At 39.9% G+C, this 10,805-nt stretch overlaps 1 protein-coding gene across 2 annotated transcripts; it reads right to left on the reverse strand.

Annotated features, from left to right (window-relative positions):
- Positions 1 to 44: 44 nt before the first annotated feature.
- Positions 45 to 9,674, reverse strand: piga (phosphatidylinositol glycan anchor biosynthesis, class A). 2 transcript variants are annotated; one of them, XM_050048066.1, is made up of 8 exons: positions 9,540 to 9,674; positions 7,711 to 8,181; positions 7,352 to 7,622; positions 6,909 to 7,041; positions 6,423 to 6,555; positions 4,435 to 4,641; positions 3,908 to 4,223; positions 45 to 162 (listed from the first exon to the last, which is right to left on the reverse strand). In XM_050048066.1, exons 2-7 carry the CDS (start codon positions 8,143 to 8,145, stop codon positions 3,939 to 3,941), a joined length of 1,464 nt encoding a protein of 487 aa, XP_049904023.1. In that variant the 5' UTR covers positions 8,146 to 8,181; positions 9,540 to 9,674; the 3' UTR covers positions 45 to 162; positions 3,908 to 3,938. The 2 variants fall into 2 exon arrangements, with proteins under 2 accessions (XP_049904023.1, XP_049904022.1); XM_050048065.1 differs by lacking the exon at positions 45 to 162 and having other exon boundaries at positions 653 to 4,223.
- Between the last annotated feature and the right edge of the window lie 1,131 nt (positions 9,675 to 10,805).

Below are 10,805 nucleotides of genomic sequence, written 5' to 3' on the forward strand. Positions count from 1 at the left end.
GATACATAAACCTGAAGCTGGCCTTCCTCCCTCTCTTATCTTGGTCCTTGGCCACCTCCCCCACATTGCCGCCTCATGCCCACCCTCATCCCAGTCCATGCACATAGTCTCCAGTATGTGCGTAACAATGGTTCTTTGGAGGGGCCTGTACTCATGATACACCTTGAATAAAGTGATTAGAAATGTGCATGCAAACAGGTACAAGCACCAAGCACACAGGCCTGGACAAGTTTCTGGCTACTTTGGTGATACTAGAAGAGTGAGACATTATGTGTCTGACATATTCTGCCACTACACTAATCTTCCTTCAAAATATATTCTGAGGAGGTGTGGACATGAGTGACGCTACTGGGACTTGAGTCCAGTCACAAATTTGATGACTTTATACTTGACTTGACAATATCAAAAAAAACTTGCATACCAACCTGAACTTTATCACCAGTGACTCGTGACTTCACGTGGACTTGAGCCCTTTGACTTGAAAATACTTGATACCTTACCCCCAAACAAGATTTGAAAGCATGTTATTATCATAGTGTGCCACAAATCAATGAATTTCCCTAATCAACTCACGTTAAGGATATTTATTCCCAGTGAGTTGACACCTAATTCTTCAGCTCCACTTTGTTTGAACCAATCTGACAGCGTCCAGTCAAGTTGCAGGAGAGGATCATAAAGAACTTAAATTACATTACTGAACACCAGCTGGACAAAATGATACCAAAGATCATTTCATTCACATAAAAAAATTACAAAGTAAGCTCAATATTTAGGCACACATCTACTGATCTGTTGCACATTTAATACATTACAAAATCTTGCAATTCTAGTTTTAGCTCTCTCTACATGAGCTCAAGTTTTTTTTGCAGGCATGGTAACAAAACAACCTCCCATCACGACGCTATGCAAATCCCCATTGTTGGCCTTGAAAAGCCACACCACTCCTTCTCTATCACCTCCTGTTTCACAGCTCATCTGTGTTTTGTCTGGCGCTCTTCATTCCACAGGGCTGTCTCTTTGTAAAACTAATTCCAAGAGAGAAGTCATCAAATGCGTTTAGGCGTACTGTCTCATGTCAGCTGACCTGGGGCTCCTGGCTGTCCCACTCTCCAGACTGAAGCTCAGGGGTGATCATATTATTGTTGTGTCTGCCCCCAAACTGTGGAACAGCACCCCCTTCCCAATCAGATCCACCCCCCACATTGACGCCTTTAAGTTCAGGCTCAAAACCTACTTTTATTCATTGGCGTTTGAGTCGCCCCTGATGTGGCGTTCCCTGATGTGTGCCTGTGTGTGTTGTGTCTCTAAATGCGTGAGCTGTATTCCTGACAGTTATGTTGTCTCTCATGTGTGAGTTTGTAGCATCTTATTCCTTTTGTGCAACACTTTGGTCAACGTGAGAGTTTTTTAAATACATTTTTAAAGGAGAATAACAAACAATGACAAGAAGAAAAAAAGAAGAAAAACAATTTTTAAAAAGTTGCTTTTAAATTCTCCTTGTCCCCTTATTTATTTTGAATTTATTCATTTTTTCAAATTCTTTTTTTCTATTGACATGCTGTCCTTTTATTTATCAGTAACATCTTTACATCTTTTGTTGCCTCTTCTGTATTTGATAGTATGTCTGTATTGTCTACATGCATATGCACTAATTGGTGGATAAAGGGATTTTAACAATAAGTAGATAATCTAAGTAAAAAGATATCTGAAAACACGTGAATTATTAGAAAGTACGCTTTATTTTACAGTGTGGACAGTTTGGGAGTTACATGATCATCTGAAAAAACTCCCAGGTGTTATATAAATATGTAACATTTCAAATTATTAAACAAAGGAGTGATTCATGATATCAAAATCAGATAAATAATGGAATTTGCGCTGATATACACACAGCTTTGCACAAACAGTGAAATTAACCTACAAAGCCACTGCTATAAATGAAGTATGCATCTAACCGGAAACTGATTACTGCTGCTTTATTTTCTGATAAGTTTAAACCTAATTAGCCCTTTTACCTCCTCTGTTCAGTGCAATCTATACTATGTAAAAAAAAAAGTGCTTGTTAAAGCTCAGAGGAGTGCCACAGGTTTCCATTTTAATCATTAAATATATTAAAAAAATCTGTTTCCAAGTCTTCAATAAAATGCTTTCACACAAGGTCCCTTTTGATAAGCTGATGTAAACAATGGTTAGTATGAGCACATTCAGTGGTAGAGTTGCAACAATTCACTGATTAGTTTTCAACTATTAAAAATAATCGCCAACTAATTTGATAATTGATTAATCAAGTAATTAAAAAAAAAGGTCAAACTTCTCTGATTCCAGCGTCTTAAATGTGAATATTTTCTTGTGTCTTCTCTCCAGAGACATTTTAGGGTGTCATCTTTGGCTTTGTGAAACACTGATTGGCCTTTGTCGCCATTTTCTGACATTTTACAGACCAAACAAAAAAATAATTAACAGAATAATCAACAGTGAAAATCATAATTAGCTGCAGCCCTACTCAGTAGCCATCTTTCAAATGTCAGTTGGCAAGAATACAGAGGCGATATCCCTTCCCTACCGGTGTTAAGTATTGAACAGCGAGAGACAAATAGTTTCTTGATCCCGTTTAAGTTGTGCCATGAATTACACATATGATGTTTGTCTTTTTTTTTTTTACTTGTGTAGTTGTTTTAATTACATATTTATACTTCAGCAATTTTACTACAAACTGGGTCTTTCTTGACTTACAAAATTATCTTTTAAATTGACAAACAAATGTGTACTCATGGCACATTTTTCTCTCCCCAGTGACATCCATACATATTTTTTTCCAAAATAAGGTTTCATGGCAGTTCACTGGGAAAACAGTGACTCTGGGCTCTCTATAGCCCCTGGGAATATCGTGCTGTTATGCCGCCTTGCTGTGCAGGAGAGTCTGGGGGACAGGATCATGGGCGGCACACATTTTTACAATGTGTTATGAGTGTTTACCACGGGAGATTTAAAAAGTAGTTGTTAGCAATCAGCGGCTAAGTCCAAGAAGGACAGTGACCATAAATGTCTGTGAACTGGGAAAACAATGAGGTCCAGGAGCTCCTTTCCCTCCGAGCGGAGGACCAGATCAGCTGCTATATAACAGAGATGGTAAATAATTATTATTGACATGTTAATGCTATTGTTATTGTTTATAAAGGGCTGCTGACATGTATTTTATATGTCACACTGGAAGCCAACACTGATGTGTTACATGTCAAGTCCATCATGCTTCTTTTGATTCCACAAAGCCGTGATGCAGTGTATAATCACACACTGGAGTGGCCTGATGCTGCCGTCGTTTGGTTCTGTGTGAAAATGCAAAGGGGGAATAACGAAGGGACTTCGGAGCAGCTCTATAGTGTGATATCTGTGTGAATGGAGCTAAAGGCTGTGTATAAAGATGGATGATGGATCTCTCACTGTACAAATATTGAGCCAAAATATCCCAGACACAACTGCCGCCATCTCACACGGGTGACATCATTAAAAGAGGGAGTCTGCGCAGTAACGATAAAAAGTTTACAATAAGCTCTTTGATGGTGATCACTGTGGTATCAAGTTCCCACACATACAGCCTTCCCATCAATTGCAAGCAGCGCCATTGTTCACGAGCACACGGATTGGCACACACAGCTGTCAATCAAGCTTTAAATAACTGATTAAAAACAAAGTTATCAGAAAAACAAACATTTGAACAAACAGCAGCGTGACAACAATGACCTCCAATGACAGAAACCATCTTTGGCAAAAATGTGTTTAACGTGTGCTTTGAGTTTTTAGTTTGGCCATCGAGATGTTTTGATTTTTAGGGAGCTCTCATGTCATAGATTTTGTTATACAATCTATGGTCGGCGCCACAAGAGGACATAAAACATAACATAAGCACCTGGAGGTGATGGAGAGGTATGGAGTGATCGCTACGTTGACACGTCTGGTTCTGCGGGTCGCTTCACGCCACCTTTAGAATGAGCTCCAACTTCACTGCTTGGTCCCTGCCTCCACAGTCCCTGAGGGCCGGTGGCGTCCACGGCGATGTCCATGACCCGATCTGGCACCAACCACTGCAGGAGCAGCAGGAAGAGGTAGTCTAAAACAGCCACAAATGCAAAGATGGAACCAGCCACAGGGCCGCAGTGAGCCCTCAGCCTCCGCAACCGTCTGTCCAGGGGAAGCACCTCCTCTCGGGCCACTTGGTCGTACACCTGAGAGAAAAAACACAATGATCAGAGTCGACAGGAGAAAATCAGGTTACACAGGAAATCAATAAAAATGTTTACGTGCACTGTAGTAACCTGGTTACTGTGTCTATGTGTACATTTAGCAGGTCAGTAATCAGATTCCTCTCTCCCGGATCTTATTTTGAAAACATGTTTTTTTTTTAATTGTAACTGTATTAGTGATCATACAAGCTACCTTTTCAGTCCTCTCTGCAACATTTTTCCAGGTGTAGAGGTTTTGCACACGCGTGTGGATAGAGGCAGGTGAGGGGACGGATCCTGAACGCTGCCGGGCGATGACCGTCTCCAGACCAGCACACAATGCCCGCACAGTTGGCTCACACAAGGTAATCAAGTCCTCAGGTAACACCTCAGGAATGCCCCCCACACGAGTGCTAACCACCTGAAAAACAAAAACATGGATGTACACATTGTACACAAACACACATGTGAAAATAAATTACACTCAGCGTGAGAGTACAACATCTGTTATAGCGTCACTTTCAAGATTTTAAAGTGCTTTTCCTACCATGTAAAAAATCAAACGCTTCACTGTGACCAAAGAGTAAATTAACAGCTGAAAAGCAAAACTTCACTGATCTCTTACGGCCAAAAGAGTCAAGTCTGTCTCACCTCTCACCACACCCTGCATCATTCATACCCAACAGTGACGTTGTCCTGACCACACCCTACATTACTACACTGCACAAGAAAAACAAGACTTTCATCTTGTTGTTAGTGACTCCAATCAGCAATTAATCAGCTAATCAGCAATTAGCCTCTACATGTTGTTTCAAATGCATTAAAGAAAATTTCAGACAATTTCTCAACCTGGGACACTCAAAGACCAATTTCAGACATGGAATACGTAACATTTGTGGCTTCATCAGTCTGTGATGGCTTTTTTATTCATTCAGACACGGGTGACTTTTATACAGAAGAGTATTAGGCTGCATTCACACATAATCCAGTGTGTGTCTTATAAATGGCCCATCTGTGGGGGTGTAGAGGTTGAAGAGAATGGCAATCTCTGGAATACAGCTATAAGGCTGGGCATAAGCAAAAAAAAATTGCATTTTGAGAATAAAGTCGAAATATCAAGAAGTTGAAAAACATTTCCAAAATAAGGTACCTAAAGTTTCAAGATGAAAGCTGGACTTTTGAGAATAAATCAAACTACTAACGCTGGCACACATGGCTGCTATGAATTCTAAATTGTACTTCATAATTGTTTTTTGTAACATGGAAATTATTTCTCTCTTCGCACATAAACACAGTGGGGTAAAAAGTATTAGGACCTTTAAGACTTTATCTTGAAAGTTGTGTCAGTTCAGGAGAAACCACACAAACTTGAAAAAGGTAGCCTTATGTTGTGTCATAAGACAAATTTGATTGACTAGAGTAGGCGACTTTATTCCTGACATTTTGACTTTACTCTCAAAATGCAAAATATATATATGCCGGGCACTATTACTGAAAGTTTATTCTCATAATGCGAAATAAAAAAATATCTTCATCCTCTCATTTTTCCCTTTATGTCTGGCCCATAACACTCTTCTGATCTTTTACATAAATGTTCTTTATGGCTTTATACAGACATGACAGGATCAGTATGGGTCCTTCTACCATCACATTAAAATTATTCTGCATTCTTTGCATGTTTCCTGATGCCACTTCTTTCTCTTCCTCCTGAGAAACCACTAGACCCAGCTTCCCCTGTCACATTTGACTGTCTATCTGGTCTACTGCTGCCATTTGCAACTATAATTTCAAAAAGATTTTTTCTATCCATGGGTTTTTTTGCACCACAATGGCCCCCTTTTCTCTCTTTTGAGTTTTTGTGAGATGTAGTTGAGCAGCCACCTACGAGCACACACCCACTGGAAATCTATGACAAGAACACTTCACCATCTTCAGCTGTGTAAAGCCAATCCTAAATTCAGTTAAATGGACTGCTTTTTCATAGCGCTGGTTGGTTTGAGATTAGTAAATGATTATTTTATTACTGTTTTATAGCCATTAACATTATTCAAGCAGTCTTTAAACATTGAAAAATTATCGAAATCAGTGGTTTACTTTGCTTCATGTTGCGACATGAATTAAGCGGAATGTGCAGACTGAAAGCTGACAGACTCTTTCCTAAGATGTTTCTATACTTGAATTATTGCATAACTGGCAACACACCTGCAGTCCACAGCTGGCTCCTTCTACAATGGCCATGCAGAATGCTTCGGTCAGAGACGTATTGAGGAAGATATGACCCTGCACCAGAACTCCACGAACATCTTTATGCTCCAAAGCCCCCAGCAGACGCACCCTGCAGTGACCCAATTCAAAGAAGTAATAAAGTTTATTTACAGAGCATTTTTCAAACAAGAGATGTAGAGCAAAGTGCTCATAAAAATAAAAATGCAACTCCTTAAAACAAGGGCAAATAGACAATAAAGTTAGGCAATACAAAGACAGTAGATGATATAATATATAAACGTGAAAGTAAAAAACAGAGACCAGTAAAAATAATAAAAATTAGTGTTAGATAGCGATTTTCTCAAAACTAAAAAAGACTTTACCCATACCATGACTTTCTGAGGCCTGGAAAATGAGATTTAGAAATTCAATGACTTTTCTAGGTTTGCCATAACCGAGGAACCCCTAAATATCCAGTAATACCTGTCATGTAGTTGGTATTTCTCTCTCACTTCCTCCAGCAAAAGCCTCTTTGGTCCCTCTCCACCGATTAGGAAGTGCAGATCTGGATGTTTGAGGCAGAGCTCTGGGATTATTCCACCGAGAAGATCGATTCCTTAACAGAGGAAGAGATTGTGAACACTTGATTTGACAGTGAAGATGATGCAATACTAGGCTATATTAATGCTTATTATAACCTGACCAATGCTGAATATTTGTAGTTGGTATCACTTTTGATATGAGTGTTCAAAAGTCAGATAATCAGATGAAACTAAAAGACATATTTAGGTGGGAATGACTCAATACGTGAACTCAAACAAAAAAAAAGGGCAGTGTCCTATTCACCATAACATTCTGATGTCCACACTGACCAGCAAAATATAATCAAAAAGGCGAAAATGTCTGACACAAGAGCCTCTCCGTACCCTTGCGATAGACGAGACGGCTGACCACAACTATAGTGATCCTGCCATCTTGGCGTTGGGAGGGATCAGGGGTGAAGTCTGTAGGGTCGACAGCGTTGGGAATAACAGACACTATCTCTGGATTGAGTGCTGCACGGAGCACCGTGTTCTCCTTACTGGTGTATGACACGCACACAGTGTGGTTGGTGTCACACAGCGACACAGTCAGAAGTTTGTTGGTCAGCACAGAGCTCACATCAGCGAAGCCGAAGAGTGAGTGGTCAGTGAACACCTGTTAGGGATAAACACACTTAGGTTTATGTCGGCAGATTATTTGCAGCATCATAACTTAAAGACTTGGCTCATAATTAGTACTATACCGTATTAAGACCCATGGTCTTGGCGTGAAACAGTGCATCATGGGCCATGGCGGAGAACGAGCTGTGTGCGTGCACCACAGTGATGCGTTCCCTTACAAACACACAGCGCATCAGTGGGAGACTGTGGAAGCAGGTGGTGGCTGTGGACTGGTTGTACATCACCTGCAGGGGGAGGTAGTAGACCTTCAGTCCGTTGGTCAGGTACCTGACACCCTTCCTCCTGCCATAGGCATGGGTGACAATTACCACCTTGTGTCCCTTTTCAGTCAAACACTGGGATAGCTGGTAAATGTGACTTTCTACTCCTCCCATGTTCGGATAGAAGAAGTCAGACACCATGCAGATATTGTGCTTCCTGCTGGGGATCCCAGTGACCTCTGCAGGAGCTCCAGAGGCTCTCTGAGATGAAGCTGCCGCTCTCCTTCGTTGGCCCATTGTAGATGCCTTGTGTGGCTGTGCACCTCACGAGTGCTGAAACAATTAGTGCATTGATCTATTAGTTGATCAACAGCAAGATTAATTGATGACAAAAGTATTTTGATAATTTGATAAATAAGTTTAACATATCTCAAGTAAAATTTAGTGCTGAACAATTAAATTAATCTGCAACAATTTTGACTTAATTAACTGTTTAAAGGTATACTACGCAGGATTGTTAGTTACTATTTGAACACACACATGCCAGCAAAAGTATAAGCCAACCCCAGATTCACTCTCTTTTGGTGCTGCCTCAGAAAATAAGATGATATTAAGAAAGTACAGGCAGATAGAAGAGTCTCTGCAGAAATATACACTGTCATATGCTTCGAGTGGTTCAAAAGTGATGACTGAGAGGGATTACTTCTGTTTGAATCTATACATTGTGTTTTTATGAAAATCCTGATGACAAAAACATGCCAAACATTCACTGTTTTCAAATTCTTGAGTGTGGAAATCTGCCTTTTTCTCAGTTTAATGTCACTGTAGGTTATATATCTTTGGGTTTCACTTTCAACTTGTTGTGTTGATCCCCTTTTATTAATCACTTACTTGTTTAGTTTATTAAATGTCTGAAAGTAGTAAAAAATACTGATGTGGTTTTCTCAGAGCCCAATGTGACATCTTCAGTTTCTTGCTTTCGTCTAACCAATGGCCCAAACTCCAAAGATACTTAGATTACAATGATATAAAACAATCTGAAGCACATTTTTGGACTTTTTGTTTAATAGATTTCAATTAACAGAATAACTGACACTGAACTTTCTCTCAATTCATTAATCATTTACGCACTAATTACATCCAATTATTCAAATGAGTCCAAAGTTCTAATGATGACATCAGACAAAATCTGGGCTGTTATCATATGTAAGCAGTGAGATGATGCTCATTCTCATCATTGCAGATAAATGTAAACAGGCAGCTAAACAAACTGCCACGATAACTGTTTCTAAATTACCTCAGGCACTTTTTAGTGACCCATAAATACGCACTTTCTTACCTATGTTGACGAGCAACCCTTGGTGCTGCAGTGAAGCACCTGTCTCATTTCACTACTGGATGTAGCAGCTTCTCTTTTAGCATTTTGACCCTTTAATTCGCATTTGCTTTCCGTTAAACGACAGAATAGTCAAACTCACTTCTCAGCACAAACCAAGCATGTACAAACGCCTCAAAGACTAGCTGGTACAATGTAAGGATACTACAAGCCCACTCTTCTAAGCTACCTTAACGTTGTTTGTAGCTAATCAAGTTCATCGTAAATTAGCATCAAGCTAACAAAGTTTGTTCATATTTAAGCACTTGACGGACATTAAAGCAAACCGTTTTCCTATCTGTGCGAACTGCCTTACCGTGGACAAAATGTCAATCCTGTTCCAGACTGTGAAAACACACAAAAGTCTTTTTCAGATGTAGATTCATCTCTACTCGCTAGCCCGGAGCTAGCCAATTAGCCGCCCGTATCACTTCCTGGTGCGTCACTGCGTCTTACGCAATGACGTACAAGGCAGCCGTTGCTGCCATCTGCTGTTGGGATGTTTGTGACATTATTGTGTAAAATTTAGCCTAATTTGTGTGTTATTGAAGTCTTACACGGTCTTATACTCGGACATGGTAAGTTTTACATATACAAAGCACTGTTTTATACGTCTCTTTCCAAAATAAATGACTTTTAGATGTAATTTATCCTCTAGGATATATTATGGTAAGGCTATCTAAGGTTAGCTTAATGCTAGCCATAAACAAAAATGTACAATACTGTATGGTGAAAACGCATGTGAAGAATCCCCTGAACAACCACAAATTGTTTATTCATTATATTTTCAGGTGGTTATTTATTAGATGCATATTTTTACAGCTCTTATTGTTAAATATAATTATATTATTGGTTACTTATAATGGTGATTATGAGCAAAGTCGTGCATCATGTGTCCGGCTGCTAAGAGATGTGTGTATTTTTGCTGATATGGTTCAAGACAGAAATAATAATGAAATGTTGTAAAGGAATACTCAGTTAGTCACACTGTGTTACTTTGAATTGGTGACGAAAAATGTGTTTTTCATGCATGCCTTCAGAGGAAAGGGCAAACTTATTGTGTTGTATGTTATGCAGTTACAATCACTGGCCATTTTTTTAGGTACACCTTGCTAGTACAGGGTTTGACTCCTTTTGCCTTCAAAGCTGTCTTTCTTGGTGCCATGGATTCAACAAGGTGCTGGAAACATTTCTCAGAGATTTTGGTCCATATTGGCATGATAGCATCACACAGTTGCTGCAGATTTGTCGGCTGCACATCCATGATGTGAATCTCCCGTTCCACCACATCCCAAAGGTGCTCTATTGGATTGAGATCTGGTGACTGTGGAGGCCATTGGAGTACAGTGAACTCATTGTCATGTTCAAGAAACCAGTTTGAGATGATTTGAGCTTTGTGACATGGTGCGTTATCCTGCTGGAAGTAGCCATCAGAAGATGGGTACACTGTGGTCATAAAGGGATGGACACGGTCAGCAACAATACTCAGGTAGGCTGTGGTGTTTAAACCATGCTCAGTTTGTACTAAGGGGCCCAAAGTGTGCCAAGAAAATATCCCCCCACACCATTACACCACCACCAC

Source organism: Epinephelus moara, chromosome 7 (assembly GCF_006386435.1).
Source record: "Epinephelus moara isolate mb chromosome 7, YSFRI_EMoa_1.0, whole genome shotgun sequence".
NCBI lineage: Eukaryota > Metazoa > Chordata > Actinopteri > Perciformes > Serranidae > Epinephelus > Epinephelus moara.